Source organism: Bidens hawaiensis, unplaced genomic scaffold (genome assembly GCF_021521415.1).
Source record: "Bidens hawaiensis isolate Kalapana, Puna unplaced genomic scaffold, B.hawaiensis_p1.1 tig00017357_1, whole genome shotgun sequence".
Classification (NCBI taxonomy): domain Eukaryota; kingdom Viridiplantae; phylum Streptophyta; class Magnoliopsida; order Asterales; family Asteraceae; genus Bidens; species Bidens hawaiensis.
The window spans coordinates 401931-420304 of NW_027492631.1; the positions used below are offsets into that span (position 1 = coordinate 401931).

An 18374-nucleotide genomic window follows, 5' to 3' on the forward strand; every position below is an offset into this window, starting at 1 on the left:
TGATTAGACCTTGAGTGACGCGATCACTTATATTTTAAAACCAATCAAATAAAAAGAAAACTTTAATGGACAATGGTAAGTTAAAGCACACTTACAAAGAGAGCAAAACTTCAAAAAGGACAATGCAAGTTGTCTCGTTTTCTTATAAGAATCTGAATTGGATAGCAAAGCTTAACAGCAGCTATAGGTTTGTTACATTTGTAACATTTTTTTATGCATAATCTATGTGGAGAGATTTTATGCAAACATATATCAGGCCCAAGACCAAGGCCCATATAGGGTCGGTAGGTCGGCCCAACCCAATCACCTGACCAACCAGTCCACAATCTAAACTGGGCTTATCTTTCTATAACCATTATTCCATTAACATATACAAATCTTTCTACTTTAAATCCGAAATGCATGTAAAAACAATGAGCTAACATCACAAATGTACATCCGTAAATCACATGATCTTTAGTCCTGGGTTCAAACCACCAGACCCAGTTACCCTTAGCGGCTAACCGACTCAACCAACCATATACCAACTAACCTCCGCTCGGTTTAACCGACGGCTGCAATGTAGGAAAGAAAGTCCAGTTATTGTGTGACCCCAATTCCACACCATTCGTGCTGTCAAAATTAAAATCCCTGCTAGCCGATGCTCGTTTACATCGACACTCTTTTTCCTTATTTTCTCTATCCGATGACTTCTCGCTTATTTCACTCGTGTTTTTCTTTCCAACACAATATTCACAAACACTCTCGGTTTGGTTTAAACCCGTTTTATGTACTGAAGCTTCTAAATTATTTGCTACATGTGTCAACTCAAACGAGACCCTATGATCAATTAACACTTCTCGCTTTGGCGAACTCGTTGCTGAGTTGGCAAGTGACGCCACCTCAGATATCTGACTCTCCATCATATACACTTCAGCGACAACATTTGGAGTCAATGATCCAGACCCGACCCGAGAACCCAGCCCATGCCCGTATGGAGTTGCTGAACCCGAAACGCCATTTGGTGTACCAGATTCAGAACCCAATCTCGAACCCCACTTATGGGTCGAGAAGTACTCGTATCCAATGAATTTCGGACCATCCCCGACCCGTAACTTTAGAACACGGTTCTGTTTATCAGGAAAAGGAGAGGAAGTACCCGAATTTGGAATCGTTGAGCCCATACTGCCACCTGGACTGTACGGCTGGAATTCGTGTGAATATGGGTACTTTTGATATGACCCGATACTATGTCGTCGGGCCCGTGCAAGCGATGATGTCAGAAGTTGAGCAAACGGGACTTCAGGTGATGACGGTGTGGTAATTTGTACTGATTCGGTTGGTGGAGTAAAGGAAGCAGTAGATGGTTCAGTAGTGTAAGTGGAAAACACAGGTGGTGAAACTAGCTGTGTCTCGTAAGTATAGGGACCGACAGTGAATATTGAAGTGGGAACATCTTGAGAAAGGGATTTAAAAGAAAGTAATCCTACAGGTGAATATGTTGCAGAGGGCGGGTCTGATTGGAGAAATGATGCAGGCGATGAAGGCGGAGCAATAAAGGGAAATATTATTGTGTTAGAGGTGTTTACATTTTGGGTCACGGGTTGTGACGGTCCAGGTGGCGCTGACTCGGGCGCCAACAAGGCGTGGCTAATTTTTTTGCTTTGTTTGTATGACCCAAAACACGCGTATAGACTCCAGCAGCTGCCCCATCTTCTCTTCTGAATACATATATTCAATATGCAATGTAAATAATTTAAAAAACTCATCAAGAAATCATAGAACCAATGAATCACAATTAAAAGACACCAGTGTACAGCAGAAGCATAAGATTGATTGCTTTCAACTACCATTTCCTAATTAAATTTTAGTAATGTAACAAAGACTGGGAAGAAAATATAAACTGAATAACTGTAATTGCAATATAACGGGCCCATGCATAACTGAATATATAGGAAACAAACCAGAAACTCTGAAGAAACCTATAACGGGCACATGGACTAAAGTACTAAACACAAAAAAAATCATAATAATAAACTAGTGATAATAAACCATAATCATAATTAACAAGTAAGAATATCATAATGTTGGTATCAATATTCAAAGTGATGATTCATTTCAATTGCCATTTACAAATGTATATCCTGCACTTATAGCTACTCTGACCAGTGACCAATGAATGATTCACTTTGGTTTGCACTTGAGGAACTCAAATTTATATGCATCATTTTCATTTATTTACTAAAAAACCTATGTCAAATAACTTCCATCTGCCTATTTTAGAATCAAGAAACCTAAAACTGATTTCCTTGATTGTATTGCAAGTAAAAGGATGCTTATGGGAGGCCATTGTTCCTGCCTGGCATCCCTCATGCTTTCTAATTTAAAGATCAATACTCAGTTCACTCTCTATTATTGATCCTCTTTAAGTAAAAGTGGTGGGACATCATTCATCATGATAGCTACAATATCTTATTCATTATGGCAATCTACTGTTTCAGAGTTGATGCCAGATGTGCAAAACCTGATTTGTTTAATTAGGTCTCCACCTGTTCATACATGCATCTCTTAACAAACTTCATACATTGCAAACCATATACACATGCTGATCTATAAGTATGAACTGAACATAAACATTAAGTGAAAGGTAGAACTGAACATAAAGTGACAGGGCCATGAAAGATCCATTTCATCTAACAATAATAGAAAGGATAATTACATAAATGAGTGGTCCATCACTAATAAATTCGTTCACGGACCTAAACGAGTCTATTACTTATATTACTTTTATTTAATACATATATATTTTATAATTATTATGATAAATATAACTAAATAATATATATTGTTATATATAAATTTATATTTTAAATATATATACATATACATATATATAGTTATAAATATATATAAAATCAATAAATAGGAAACAAGCAGAGTCTGAGCCGAGCCGAGCCGAGCTCGAGCTTGAAAAATTACTCACGGGCCAAGTTCAAGCTTTATAAATACAACTCGAAACAAGTTGAGCCCAAGCTCTCTATAAGTTAAGCGAGTTGAGCTCAAGCCTAGTCCAGCTCGGGCTCGGCTCGTTGACTGGTTCATGAAAGATATACCTTCTAAAAGTCACACCTATTATGACTAATAATAGAAAGGATAATAACTCAAATGAGTGGTCCATGACTAATAAATTCATTCACAGGCCATTCAAAAAAAAAATAAATTCATTCACAGACCTAAAAAATAATCCAAAAACCACTGAATTTAACTTCAGCAGCCACATCTTCTTCAACTTCACACAATCAAATAATCAATCAAACACAAATATTATAACACAGCCAAACTAACCTAACCTAACCTAAATTTCAAATCCAATCCTCAATTCCTCATTATCAATTTCAAAACAGATCAAACTCATCACATAACAAGTAAAACATCTCACAAATATCACAAATTCATTGTCGCATGAATCAACAACTGAATTGACTTCAGCAGCCACATAGCCTTCAATTTCACACAATTAATCAATCACAAACATAATAACACAGCTAAACTAAACTAACCTAACCTAAATCTCACATCCAATCCTCATATCAATTGCAAAACAGATCAAAATCATCAGTTCATCACTTAATAAGTAAAACAGTTAACAAATATCATGAATCCATTGCCGCGTTAATCAACAACTAAACTTCACTTCAGCCGCCACAGTTTCTTCAATTTCACACAATCAATCACAAATATTATAACACGGCTAAACTAACCTAATCTAACTTTTAAATCCAGTCCTCATATCAATTCCAAAACAGATCAAAATCATCAGATAACAAGTAAACCAGTTCATGAATAACAAATCCATTGTCACGTGAATCAGCAGCCACAGTTTCTTTAATTTCACACAATCAATCAATCAAGCACTAATATTATAACACAACTAAACTAAACTAATCTAACATAAATTTCAAATCAAATCCTCATATCAATTCCAAAACAAATCAAAATCATCACCTAACAAGTAACACAGTTCACGAATAACAACGTGAATCAGCAGCCTTCAATTTAACACAATCAAACACTAATATTATAACACAGCTACAGCTAAACTAAATCACTTCCAAAACAGATCAAAATCATCACATAGCAAGTAAAACAGTTCACAAATTCATTGCCACAGTTTCTTCAATTTCACACAATCAATCAAACACTAATATTATAACACAACTAAACTAATCTAACATAAATTTCAAATCCAATCCTCATATCAATTCCAAAACAAATCAAACTCATCACATAACAAGTAAAACAGTTCACGAATAACAACGTGAATCAGAAGCCTTCAATTTCACACAATCAAACACTAATATTATAACACAGCTAACCTATATCACTTCCAAAACAGATCAAAATCATCACATAACAAGTAAAACAGTTCAGGAATAACAACGTGAATCAACATCCTTCAATTTCACACAATCAAAACAGCTAAACTATATCACTTCCAAAACAGATCAAAATCATCACCTCACTGGTAAAACAGTTCACGAATCACAACGTGAATCAGCAGCCTTCAATTTCACACAATCAAACACTAATATTATAACACAGCTCAACTATATCACTTCCAAAACAAAATAGATCAAAATCATCACATAACAAGTAAAACAGTTCACGAATAACAACGTGAATCAGCAGCCTTCGATTTCACACAATCAAACACTAATATTATAACACAGCTCAACTATATCACTTCCAAAATAGATCAAAATCATCACATAGCAAGTAAAACAGTTCACAAATTCAAAATCAATAAATGGAATAACAAACAACCTGAACAACAGAAGTCGGTTGCACGCGGCTTTCAGCTGAAACTATGGCGGTTGCAGCAGCGTTAACCGTCTCCACGCTGTAATTAATCGAACTCATACACACTCCGTTAAACTCACCGTCAACGGTTGCTGTGATTTAACGGTTTGTTGAGAATCCGTTGACGGAAATAAATGTAAATGAATCTATAGGTGCGTTATCGGAAATGTAACAACAGATAATAATATTATACAAAAATTGGAGAATGTCACATCACGTAGATAAAGTAACGAGTTAAAAATGGTGATGGATTTGAATAAAAAAATAAAGTAGTGTGACAAAAAGGATGATGCACGCGACTCCTCTATGTGGATATGTCGCTTAGGATTAAATATTATAATAATTGATAGGGACGCGTTTGGTATTCAAGATGCTTTTAGTTTAAAATCGACTTTAGAGTGGAGCGAAATGGGCTGTCGTACTGACTCACACTCATGGCACGATGCGCCTTGTGTGAGCGAGTGTAACGCAGCAACCTTTCTATAAGTCTGGCAACAGACGTATAATGTTCAACCAATAAAATAGTGAGAAGAAGAAAAACTTTTTTTATTTTATGTTATGATGTTTTATTTAAAAAAACATGTGATCACATTCACGTAGGTGCACACTCCTTCTCAACGAGTGTGAGGTGAGATACATCTCTTGCACAAGGGAGTAGTGACGCTTATGTAGCCCGGCACACAATAACACTCACCCAAGTACGCTCCATAGTTTAACAGGAATTCCTAATTGATATCTTTTTATTTAAAAAAAATTTTGTTTAGGAAGCAATTCTTCTCGCTCGGTTTTTGGGACATGCAGCAGCAATAGGTAAAAAGTTATGGTTTTTTTAAATCTGAAAAGAATAAAGGATATATTTAAGTTATAATATAAATCAAAGAGAAAAATAAAATTGAGAGGCCAAAAAGTAGTGATGATAGTATAAGTAAAGAGAAAAAGTTGTTTGGTAGTTAGTGCTATTTGCATTAGTTTTAAGTGAACTATGTGTGTATGTGATAGAAATAGGTGTGTAAACACAACTATAGAACAATATAAAAGAGAAAATACTTTAGATCATACGGTGTGGGCTTTAAAGGAGCGGTAAATGGGCATGTAAGGGAGTGGAACATCGCGCCAAGGTAGTATAGGGGGCTGTAAGGGGTAAGGGTTGTATCCAGACGAAGGACGTTATAGGAGAGGTGTGATGAGGCTATGAAATGCTTTTCACTTACCTGTCTCTCTCTCTCTCTCTCATACACACATACATATATGTGTGTGTAGTGGGCGGTAAGAGGGTTTTAAATCACAACGGAGCTTTATGGATGAGGGATTTAAAGCCCCGTTTCCTACATGGAGGGGCAGTAAAGCCCCACCACAACACAATAGTCTAAGAGGGAATAAGGGATGAGTACAGGTGCACAAATAAAAGAGGATGAGTATGAGTACACCATGATAGTTGGTACACCAACATGCATTTTGTTGTTAAATTGATACTTTACCATACATGTTACTTTTCACTAGTCGCCTCACCAATGTGTATCGATACCAAGATGCGAAGGACTAGGTGAACCATGACCACTAGGCTAGTTCTCTCGTCCTATTGTACAAATGGTCAAGATGCAAAATGATGGCAATGTATAGAAAGAAACAAGGACGAGAATGACTTGGTCATTCAAAGAGTGAGAAAGATGAAACAATAAACGGGACCAAGTGATCAAATATAAGAAACGAGTTGACGTCACAAGCCCTAGTACGTAAAAGATGCCATTTTTCATGATGATGGGATGAAAATAATACCAATAACGTAAAGGAGAAACAAGACATAAGTTTTCATGAGGTAGTACACATTTTTTAAGATGGCATTCTTCACACACATAATGATACGAAAGAGGTAGCGTGGACACTTATGTAAGGTGTTTTACCGACAACATTTAGCTCGTTACGTGGACTAAAAGAGGATGTATCATAAATGCTGACATTCCCCCAATAATGCTGCTTGTACGTTAAAATGAAACCCTCTCATGGTTATTGCATGTTGTCTAGATGTTGAATTCACACAATGTTCTCGAAGTTGACCGAGTCTTGTTTTTTTATTCAAGGTTAGCATTTTGCGTGGACTCCTGTTCGACATGGTGCGTTAAAAGTACAGAGTGATGACATATTAGGTGAAGCACATACTGATACTACCTTACAAGACATGTTTAATCGTGAGTCTAAAGTTTTAAAAGCTAATTTGTCATTATTTTCATGATTGCTCTCATGCATTTCTTGCAAGGCCGGCTCCGAGAATTGAAAAAAAAACTGGGTCGAAGACGAAAAATATTTTGGGCCTTAAGTAAAAATAGTATTTTGTTATATTTAAATAAGTTATTTTTTAAATTGATTTCTTTGGTTGTGTAAAAAACTAATGTATAAAAATAAGCTTAAAAATACATCAAATGAAATTAGAACCCACAACCTTTGGGTTGGAAGTCATACCCTTTACCACTAGACCAAGTTAGTTATTACTTAATTAAAATTAAACATTAAGTATACATATAGTTTTTTATAAAAATACATATAATTTAAAAAAAAAATTTCGGGCCTATGACCGTCGACCCCTCTGCCATAGGCCATGGCCGGCCCTGATTTCTTGTTAACTAGTGATATATATAGTAACCAAATAAATCTATTAGATGATGCAATTAATCGCATTAGTATTTTAATGTTATAAATATTTATGGCAAAAAAAACTTATGTTTATGAACTTTATCATTGTCAACAAATTATCTTCATGAATGTTGTAATTATCATACATAAAAAGTTGTATTATTGTTTTCTTTAATGTATCCATTTAACACACCAAATAAATCAACGTTTAGTATCCTTGTATTTCACTGCTAATTAATGAAAACATAATATTTAATAAATTTAATAAATAACTAATATACAATAAACAATAAATATATTAAGCACTGTTAATAAACTTAATACACGTTGTTGTGCTATAATATTTACAACGATTTTAAAATAACATATTTTTATTTTCTGAAGGATTTTTATTTTTTAACATATTAAAGAATTTTTAAAGCTTAAATTTTAGAAATGTAAATGCTATTACAAATTTAAAAAAAATGGTAAATTGGGCTTAATGGGAGAGTCACCAGTGACAATTTTTTTTTATTAAAGGGTATCTATGTAGATGCATGAATACACTTTTTATATTTATCGAAAGAAAGTATGAAATCATTATTTACTGACGCATTGGTCACTGAAGAAACACTAACCGGACCCCGGGCAGGTTACTGGTAACCTGGGGGTTGGAGAGATGTTTCCCACGAGGGGTTAGACCCTTGGAAGATGGTTCTTCTGATAACCTGCAAAACAGACACCGTGAGCTCGTCACTGAGAAGGGGGGGGTTCCTCCTTGTGACCACCCTCCGGCGTGAGAATCAGACTAGATTGCTCTTTAAATATAAAAGTATATTAAGAGATTGCTAGAGCAGATATCAGGTATATATGATGATAATATGATAAGATATGATAAGATATGATGATCATACCATTTGTGGTATTTATAGCCGAAGGTAGGTTTCCAAGGGGTTTAGCCGGCCCAACACGCTACCAACTGTAACCTATGCACGTGCCCTGCCTGTGAGTGGTGGATAGGTAGCGGCTGACACAGAGCAGGCGTGTCGTGCACTCTTCCTCTTCTGCCAACTACAGGCTAGGCACGTGGTATGGCAGGAGTTGGTGGGTAGGCGGCGGCTATTGGTCACAGTGCTGTGGCGTGCTGTCTGCCATGCTGCTGTCAGTGAGCTGTCGCATCTCTGATCAGATCTTTTGCCCATACCTCGTCAGGTACAGTAAAAGATCCTTTAGTATACGGACTGGCTTATTTGGGCGGGAGTATTCCCCCTCCCGCCTCTGTGCGGGATTGCTCCCGGCTTGGCTCATTCCTTCAGGTGACACTGAACGATTGAGAGCTAAGTGCCTTGTGCGTGTAGCCATGCTGCGCGGGTGGCCTTCCCTAATGGCTTGTATCCGAGGCTGCGGGGACAGGCGGAGTCCTTCACCATTGGGAGGCATTTCCTGCGGGACCAGCTTGCGTACTGCGCGTAAGGACGTCACGTCTCTGAGCATGGTTGGTCCTGCGGATCCAGTTGGTCTCTGCGCAGACGTCCCTGTTTAAGGTGAGTCTTGCGGGTCCAACTGGGCTCTGCTGGGACCTACCTCTTCAAGTCCCCCCAGTCCAATGTTCTTCTCATGAGTGTTTAATGAAGTGAGGTGAACTTTTGGACTTGAGCAAAGGGTTTTGAAAAGGGTTTTGTAAGGTTTTCCATGGGGATTCTTTCCGCGGAAGTCCTTGTCACTTGCAGAAATGCCCGAGTTTCCTGCTTGGTCTTTGGGTATGATGCGGGTAGGTCTGTAACCTCCTCGCAAGTCAGGAGCATTGAGTCCCAGTTGTATGTATTTTCCATGAGGTTTTGGCAGTTTTGAACATAGTGATCAATTATGTTAAGACCACCAATTCCATCCTGGAGCTTCAAACAACGTAGTTCTCGATGTTCCCGCTATGCGGGGATGCTATTTCCGTTTCCGCAAGCATTGCCCAGAAGATCCTTCTTGGTTTCAATTCCCAGCGGAGCGCTAGGTATGTGAAGGGTTTTGCCTTAACACTGTACCTGCGCTCGTCTTACGGTTACTTTACTCTCAAGGTATTCCTGGCGTCAATTCCCTGCGGGTGCTAGGTATGTGAAGGGTTTTGCCTTAACACTGTACCCGCATCCGTCTTACGGTTACTTGTTCACCAAGGTTCTTGGCTTCAATTCCCTGCAGGTGCTAGGTATGTGAAGGGTTTTGCCTTAACACTGTACCCGCAGCCGGCTTACGGTTACTTGTTTGCCAAGGTTTATTTGGCTTCAATTCCCTGCGGGTGCTAGGTATGTGAAGGGTTTTGCCTTTACACTGTACCCGCATCCGTCTTACGGTTACTTGCTTGCCAAGGGGTAAGGGGTATTTTCCCGCTTACTTTTTAATACTTTCGAATTTTGAATTTTGAAATTCGAAGAGTTGGTGAAAAGATAAACCTCTGAAACGTCGTGCGACGGTTTCTTCTGACTGTGTCAGGACGTGCAGGAAGTTATGGTGACGTGACAGAACATGGTCATTCCAGTCGCTTTTTCAGGCGCGTGGGAGCGATTTTTCGGGCGCGTGGCCGCGAAATTACTGGCACACGTCCTTTCAACAGCTGTTGCCAGCTTGCTTTTTGCCACGTGTCATAGTTTCATTGCACATTTGATTTCTCTCTCCTCCGCATTAAATTCACCGCATTAATTGCGATTACTATATAAAGGGGGAGAGGGTTATTTGCAATTCACACTTTCCACTTTCATCTCTTCTTCTCAAGTAATTTCCGGCGAATTTTTCTGTTCAGTAAAGCATTACCCTGAAATCTCTTTTCGTCTTTCTTCCACCATGTCTTCTCATGATGCTGATGACCAGAAGACTGCTGGCGAATGCCAGTGCTCTCTTCCTGTCGATCTGTACCAGTATATCATCAGGAAGTTCATGCTCGAGTCTCTCGAGCCTGAGTTTCCTGAACCCCACCATACTGTGTACGATGCCCCTAGTGGCAAGATCGGGGTTTATGCTGCATTCTTTGTCTACGGGAACCTTAGGTTTCCGTTGACAAAGTTTGTGTACCGTGTCCTAGAGAGGCACGGTGTGCACCTGACAGAGGTGCACCCCATGGCCATTGCCAAGGTCCGGCACTTTGAGTGGGTGTGCCGGATACTGGGCCTTGAGCCCCTCGTTGATCGCCTGATGACCTTCTATACATGGAGGTGCATCCAAGGGTGGTACACTCTTACAACCCGTATCAAGGGTTTAAAGATTTGTACCACCGAGCGGAGTCTTCGCTCATGGAGAAGAGAGTTCTTCTTCATATCCGCTCGCGCCATCCCCATCGCCATGAAGTTCAAGAATGGCCAGGCGCTTCCGAACCTTCCCGCCCTCAACTACGAGGAGGCGGAATGGTTCTCGAAGATTTCCCGGGTCCAGTCCCCGGTTTTCCGTTTTCCGGAGTCGGCGATGGTGATGTTGGGGATGAGCCGGGTGTGGAAGGCGGCGAATGCGGATAAGGTTCCGATCGTCCTTGAATATGGTTCGAACTCTGTCCCTTATGGTACGTCTTGTTTCATTTTGCTGACTTCGATTTTTACTAACTTTCTTGTTGATTTCAGAGGGGAACGATCTTCAGTCGCTCCTGAACCCGCGGGAGGAAGATGGTCCCGCGCGGATGGGTACTCGTGCTCTGGACGAGAACGAGTTGCCCATCTTAGAGCAGACCGCGGGTCGGTTCGTGGAGGTTTACCCGCCAGGCCAAGAGATCCTGAGCCACCGACGGCCAGGTAAGCCTATCTTCTACCCTGAACCTCTCAATGCTGTGCCTGCTGCTGGAGTTCATGACATTTCTTCTTCTGAGGAATCCGCAGAAGGTCCTCCACTGGTGCGGAAGAAAAAGGCTGCCGTCGGGAAGGGCAAGGAGAAGGTGGCCTCTACGGCCGACCCGGTAGTCCTATCTGACTCGGAGTCAGATAATGCAGAGGTGGCGGGGAAGCCCGGTGGTGAGGAGACCACCGCTCCGGAGGCTGCAGGTGTTACCTCCGGGGAGGCAGCGACGACGACGGTTACCGGTGTCAAGAGGCCGGCTCCATCGGGTTCGCCCCCGCTCGTCCGTGCGTTCAAGCTCAAGAAACCCCGTGAGTACCCCCATAATTCTTGTCTAGATTTGTTGTTTCAAATAAATTTTTCTAACACTTTTGCTTGTGCAGGTGTGGATGTTGACGCATTCCAGGGTGGAGTTGGAGCAAGTATTCCCCCGCCAATGACGGTAGGCTCGGTCAGCCTTCCCGAGGCGTCGACCCAGGCGTCTACGCCTGCTTCCGCTGGTTCCAGCCTTCCTGAGGCTGTTCCAGCTGAGAAGGTGTCTCCGCCGGCCGTGAGTGCAATTTTTACAGCATCTTTCACGGAGCCGGCGGTTACTGTTGCTGAGGAGGTGGCGCCAAACATGGCTACCACAGCGGCTGCCACTATACCTGCGCCACCGGCACCGACGGCCGGACCATCAGGTATGCGCCAGGCTTCCCGCCGATCTATGCCACCTTCCCGTCTGCCTGACCTGTTGGATGGATTTCCTTTAGGTTCAGGTGATGGGTTTGGCGGCTATCGGCCTGTTATTGACCCTACAGGTACGTAGGGTTCTTTTTCCCTTATATATTTTTATCATCTTTTCCTAACTGCCTTTGTTTCTTTTGCAGTGTCGGATTCCAATGAAGTGTATGTTCCAAGATGGAACATACGCCGAGGAACAACCCTTCGTACCCCTGTGGAGTGCGTGGACTGGGCTCGCCACGCTGCTCCTCATGGTGCGTTGGGGGAAGCCATGGCTAGCTACCAAGAGGGTAGGCTAACCAATGAGCTTCGGGTTCTCCAGGCCCGGACGCAGCCCCGCGTCGAGCTGCTTTGTCGTGAAAACGACAAGTTAAAAGCAGCTCGCGCCAAAGATGTATCTGAAGCGCGGGCTCTTCGGGAGGAGAACCGGCAGTTGGCCGCTGCCGCAGCCGAGAAGGAGAAGGCATTCAAGGCCCTCGAGGTTGAAGTCCAGGCGCGACTCGAGGCCCGCTCCAAGGCTGCCCAAGCTGTGAATGAACAGCTTCGGCTGGCCAAGGAGACTGCGCGAAACTCAACTGAGAGGGCTGCCAAGGCTGAAGCTGTTGTTGAGCCGCTTCGCGAAGAGAATGAGCAGCTTAAATGCAAATTAAAGGCTCTTCAGCATGCTCATGACGCCTTGGCAATGGAAGATGCCAAGAAGCTGCAGGAGATCCTTGACCAGAGGGGGGTGCTTGACCGCACTGAAAGGAAACTCAAAAGCGTCGAAGAGGCTGCCGCCAAGGAAGTTCAACTTGCCAACCTTGATAAAAACGGAGCCGAACGTGCTTACAAAGAAAGTCAAGCTACCCTCCAATGGCTGCTTCGAGAAGCGTTGCCTCAGGTATCTTTATCTTTTTCTTTACGCTTTCCGCTCGTAATTAGAAAATGTTCTAACTTGTATTCTTTTGTAGGTTGCGCGTCGGGTCCTTTCAGAGACCTCTTATGACGATGCGATGAGCGCAGCCCTCAACGCTTCTCATGAGGATGGGGAGAAGACTGGCTTCCTGCTTGGTCTAGGGTTTGCTGAGAGAGGCTTTCCGCCCTCCAACTTCCCTTTATTCAATGTTAATACTGAAGCTGCTTATGACCAAGCTGTGAACCAGTACGCTGCCTTCCCGCATCCAGTGGTGGAGAAGGTGAATGAGGCTGCTGCTGCTGATGATGGGCTAAACATCCTTAAGGCTTTCCTTGGGCAGCCACGCTCAGACGGTGCTGGTCCAAGCGGAGGTGGCCCTGAAGCCTGATCCTGAAGATCTCTTCCCACCGCTAGGATAGACTTAGCTTTGTATAGATTTCTTTTAGGCGGATAGTTACCCGGCCACTGTTGTAATACATCATTGAAATATTAATCTTTTTGCGTATAAGACTGTTATTTCCTTCTTTGGGTTCCTTGCTTTATAAACTTATGACTTGCATGTTTAAATTAGCAATTTTCCAAGTGTTCAGAATAAGAACCTTTGAACGTGGTTGATAGTGGGTTAAAGTTTCGCTTCCTCCTTCGTGATTGTGCGGGTAGAACCGTCACTTGCACTTGGTAGGATGGCTAAACTTTAACTTTTATCTAACCTGCGTGCTGGTTTTTCTTACTTTTTTAGGATAAGTTAACCTTTGAACGTGGTTGATAATAGGTGTGAAGTTTTGCTTCCTCTTTCGTGATTGTGCGGGTAGAACCGTCACTTGCACTTAGTAGGATGGCAGAACTTTACCCTTATCTGACCTGCGTGTAGGTTTTTCTCATCTTTTGAGGATAAGTTAACCTTTGAACGTGGTTGATAATAGGTGTGAAGTTTTGCTTCCTCTTTCGTGATTGTGCGGGTAGAACCGTCACTTGCACTTAGTAGGATGGCAGAACTTTACCCTTATCTGACCTGCGTGTAGGTTTTTCTCATCTTTTTAAGAATTTTGTTTTGAACCGTTCGACGCGCGGTTGTCGATAGGTTAGTGTTCATTTTCCTTTCATGATTCATGCGGATAGACCGGCACTTTCATTTAATGGGATGAACTCTTTCAACTGACCTGCGTGAAGGTTTGCCACGTTATTGGGTTCGTGCGGGTAAGACCGCCTTCCCACGCAACGACTTCACGTAATGTGAATGTCGTCACCAGTGTTGGATAGTTTTAACCGTTCGACGCGCGGTTGTTGACAGGTTATTATTCAGTTTCCTTAATGATTCATGCGGATAGACCGGCACTTTCATTTTTGGGTGCTGAACTTTTTCCCCTTCAACTGACCTGCGTGAAGGTTTGTCACGTTATTGGGTTCGTGCGGGTAGGACCGCCTTCCCATGCAATGACTTCACGTAATTATGCGGTGAAAACCGGCATATTAGTGTCCAGAAAAGTATAAATGTAAAATCATCAGCTTCGATATTCTTAAAGAGAATCATTTCCATTAGAAGTGGCTCTTGGCCTTCTCTTTACAAATTGGAATTGATTACATGCAAACTGTGTAATTGAACTCCCTTCCATGTTGGGATGGGAGTGCCATCGAGCCGATACGCACCTGGTTCGGGATCTCGTTCTTTACGCAGCATGTAGTCTCGTTTTTGAAGCTGGAATTGGTTCGTGTTTTCCCCAGCTGGGGTTCTATACGCACTCGCCTGCCTAGCTTTTATTTCGCCACGAGGTGCGCGAGCGTCCCATCTCTGACGAATGTTTCGACCATGTCTTTTACGTCTATGCATTCTTCAGTGTTGTGGCCTTTTGTTCTGTGATAGTCACAGTACTTGCTCCGATCAGCATCGTGACGATGCCGGATTACTGGAGGCTTTGGCCATGGGAGCTCCTCAGTAGTAAATATGTCAGTGACGCTTTTGGTAAGTGGCGTCCATCTGGAGTTCCGGTGCGGCTTTACATTATCCCTTTCACCCAATCGGTGCTGTAAGCCGGATGAGGTGTCAAAGTTTACCCTTGACTGCCAAATGCCTTGCTTCCGTTTTTTGTTCAATCGGGCGGTGAGGACGTTGTCCTCTCTCGTCCTCTGGGTGTAAAGGTTTGTGTTCTGCGGAAGGTCTCTACCCAGTTGCTTCTCCGTTTCCGCATAGCGTTTGGCTGCTGTCATGATGCCATCCCATGTGGATGGCATTCCATCTTTACCCGTTAGGGTGCGGATAAGCTCTGGGTCTTGCGCGCCCTGGATGAAGGCTGCGCGAACAAGATCCTCGCTGATATTGCCCAAACTTAACTTCTTTGAGTTGAAGCGAGTGATGAAGTTTGGCAGAGATTCATCTTCTTCCCGTGTGCATTTGAGGATTGTCCATTGCTCCTCGGTATACTTTCGCTGCTGGCTGAAGTGTTGGCTAAACTTCTGCTGGAAGTCTGCCCAGTCGTAAATGTGGTTAACCGGTAAACGATCAAACCAAGCCCTAGCAGCCCCCACCAGCGTCATTTGGAACATGTAACACCACGTGGGTTCCGTCCAATTGCTAACGGTTGCCCCCGCTATGAACCTGTTCAAATGATCGTCTGGATCAGATAGGCCGTCATATGTGCCTATGTTAGGCATTTGTTTAGCACTTTTCGGGGCAATTGCTTCAGCAATGTCCCTTGCAAATTTGGACGTTCCTGCATTTGTAACGTTTGGTCTGAACGTTTTAGAGAAGTCTCGTGGACTTCCATCTATGCTTTTTGGTTTGAAGGCTTGTCCAAAATGCCTTTTCGGTTGGGTTTCCGTTTCTTTACGCTTCCCTTTTGCTTTATGACGAGGGTTCGCGTCGGAGTCGGATTCCTCCGAGTCATCCTCCCAGTATTCGAATTCGTCGGCCTGTTGCACGGAACGCAAGCGTTCATTTAACTCAGCCTGGAATTCCTTTTGTCGTGCCTCCGCCCATGCCTTGACTTCGTCGAGAGTCTGGCGGGGGAGTCTTCGTTTTTCAAACTGGGTATCGGTGGATCCCAGTAGGCGGTCATTTACTGCACTTGCCCCTGCTTTAGTAAGTGGGGTAGTGTTCGTAAAATTTACTTCACTTGCTCCGGCTTCGGTAGCCGGAGTAGTGTTTGTAAAAACTGTGTTGCCGGTATTCCCCCCAATAGCTGGGGTTGTGGTTACCGGAATTTCTCTAACCATCTTTTGTATAAAGTTTTGAAAAAACTGGAGAAAATTGTAGTTCTAGCTTTATGCACGGATGGCGCCAATGAAGAAACACTAACCGGACCCCGGGCAGGTTACTGGTAACCTGGGGGTTGGAGAGATGTTTCCCACGAGGGGTTAGACCCTTGGAAGATGGTTCTTCTGATAACCTGCAAAACAGACACCGTGAGCTCGTCACTGAGAAGGGGGGGGTTCCTCCTTGTGACCACCCTCCGGCGTGAGAATCAGACTAGATTGCTCTTTAAATATAAAAGTATATTAAGAGATTGCTAGAGCAGATATCAGGTATATATGATGATAATATGATAAGATATGATAAGATATGATGATCATACCATTTGTGGTATTTATAGCCGAAGGTAGGTTTCCAAGGGGTTTAGCCGGCCCAACACGCTACCAACTGTAACCTATGCACGTGCCCTGCCTGTGAGTGGTGGATAGGTAGCGGCTGACACAGAGCAGGCGTGTCGTGCACTCTTCCTCTTCTGCCAACTACAGGCTAGGCACGTGGTATGGCAGGAGTTGGTGGGTAGGCGGCGGCTATTGGTCACAGTGCTGTGGCGTGCTGTCTGCCATGCTGCTGTCAGTGAGCTGTCGCATCTCTGATCAGATCTTTTGCCCATACCTCGTCAGGTACAGTAAAAGATCCTTCAGTATACGGACTGGCTTATTTGGGCGGGAGTATTCCCCCTCCCGCCTCTGTGCGGGATTGCTCCCGGCTTGGCTCATTCCTTCAGGTGACACTGAACGATTGAGAGCTAAGTGCCTTGTGCGTGTAGCCATGCTGCGCGGGTGGCCTTCCCTAATGGCTTGTATCCGAGGCTGCGGGGACAGGCGGAGTCCTTCACCATTGGGAGGCATTTCCTGCGGGACCAGCTTGCGTACTGCGCGTAAGGACGTCACGTCTCTGAGCATGGTTGGTCCTGCGGATCCAGTTGGTCTCTGCGCAGACGTCCCTGTTTAAGGTGAGTCTTGCGGGTCCAACTGGGCTCTGCTGGGACCTACCTCTTCAGTCACGTTCATTATTTTATGTTCATTTTGAAATTTTAGTGGTCCCATTTTGTTCAAACTAAAAGATTATTTTACCATTGACATTATTAACTTTCGGGACTTCAAACTTTATCCACACTTTCAAAAGAGCCTTTATAAGTTTATGAAATTTTGTAGTAATTATGTCTTATTATATTTCAAACATGTTTATCATATTAAATTTTTTAAATCTGATAAAGCTACTCAACATAAGTGATTTAAGACCATTCACAATGGGGTGCCTTCCACACCTATAACCCTCAAAACGCTGAAAACACCCTCTTATGGTGACGTTGTGCGCTCTTATAGGGGTTTATTCACTACATATGGTCTAATAATTATTGTGATGATTAAGGTCCTCCCATCACCAAATTCTCCTTAGAATTAGGGATTTATGTTAAAGCTGGTTATGGCAATAAAGGTAAAAATTAGGCCTTGTTTGGAAGGTTGTCAGTTTGAATCTGAGTCACACGGGGTTTTATCATGTTTGCGTTACAGGCTACAGTCGAGGGTTTCGGCACTTGTGGCGGCGTAACTTATGTCAAGTGGCATCAGGAGAGAAGGATCCTCCAATGACGCAGGGAGGACCCAGAACCAGAGGTTATTCACTTCGGGAGAAACTCACTAGAGGTTCCAAACACGGATCAACCACAATCTATCAGCGACCACCTAGTCATAATGTAGATTGTCATCGTTCAAAAAAGACGGAATGTGTACGGGATCGGCCTCAGATTTAGTGCTTTGCCAGAGGAATGGGCGAAGATTATGAAGTTATACTTTTTTAATCAAAGTTAGTAAAAACCCTCGTGGACGCTACACATAATAATTACATATGCCAAATATATAACTTCTTAGGGTGCTACTTTTAACCAACCACACCATGTGGATTATTTATACAACAAACAAAAAAAATAATTTTTATTTCTCTTATATCTATATAAACTGTCTTCTTTTCTTATTTATTTAATCATGCATATTATCGATGCAAAATTATTATGCTCGCTCTTTCTTTAAAAAGGAATGGATTTTTTTTATATAATATAAGCAAAATTTATTTACAAAACTTGAAAATGTTTATGGTTAGATGCAATGTTTCTGATGATTATGACTTGTTTGTTGTTAAAGCTTTAAATGCATTTGGTGTTTATTATGTCTTTACTCCAAGATACAATGTTTTTATATGATTGTGATTTATATGTTGGTCTAGTTCCCATAATAATATGTAGACTAACTATTTTGTTGT

General features: G+C 42.4%; 1 protein-coding gene across 1 annotated transcript; it reads right to left on the minus strand.

Annotated features, from left to right (window-relative positions):
* Positions 1–167: 167 nt before the first annotated feature.
* LOC143553752 (uncharacterized) lies at positions 168–4972 on the minus strand. The gene is made up of 2 exons (XM_077043668.1): positions 4804–4972; positions 168–1697 (listed from the first exon to the last, which is right to left on the minus strand). Exons 1-2 carry the CDS (start codon positions 4897–4899, stop codon positions 528–530), a joined length of 1266 nt encoding a protein of 421 aa, XP_076899783.1. The 5' UTR covers positions 4900–4972; the 3' UTR covers positions 168–527.
* Between the last annotated feature and the right edge of the window lie 13402 nt (positions 4973–18374).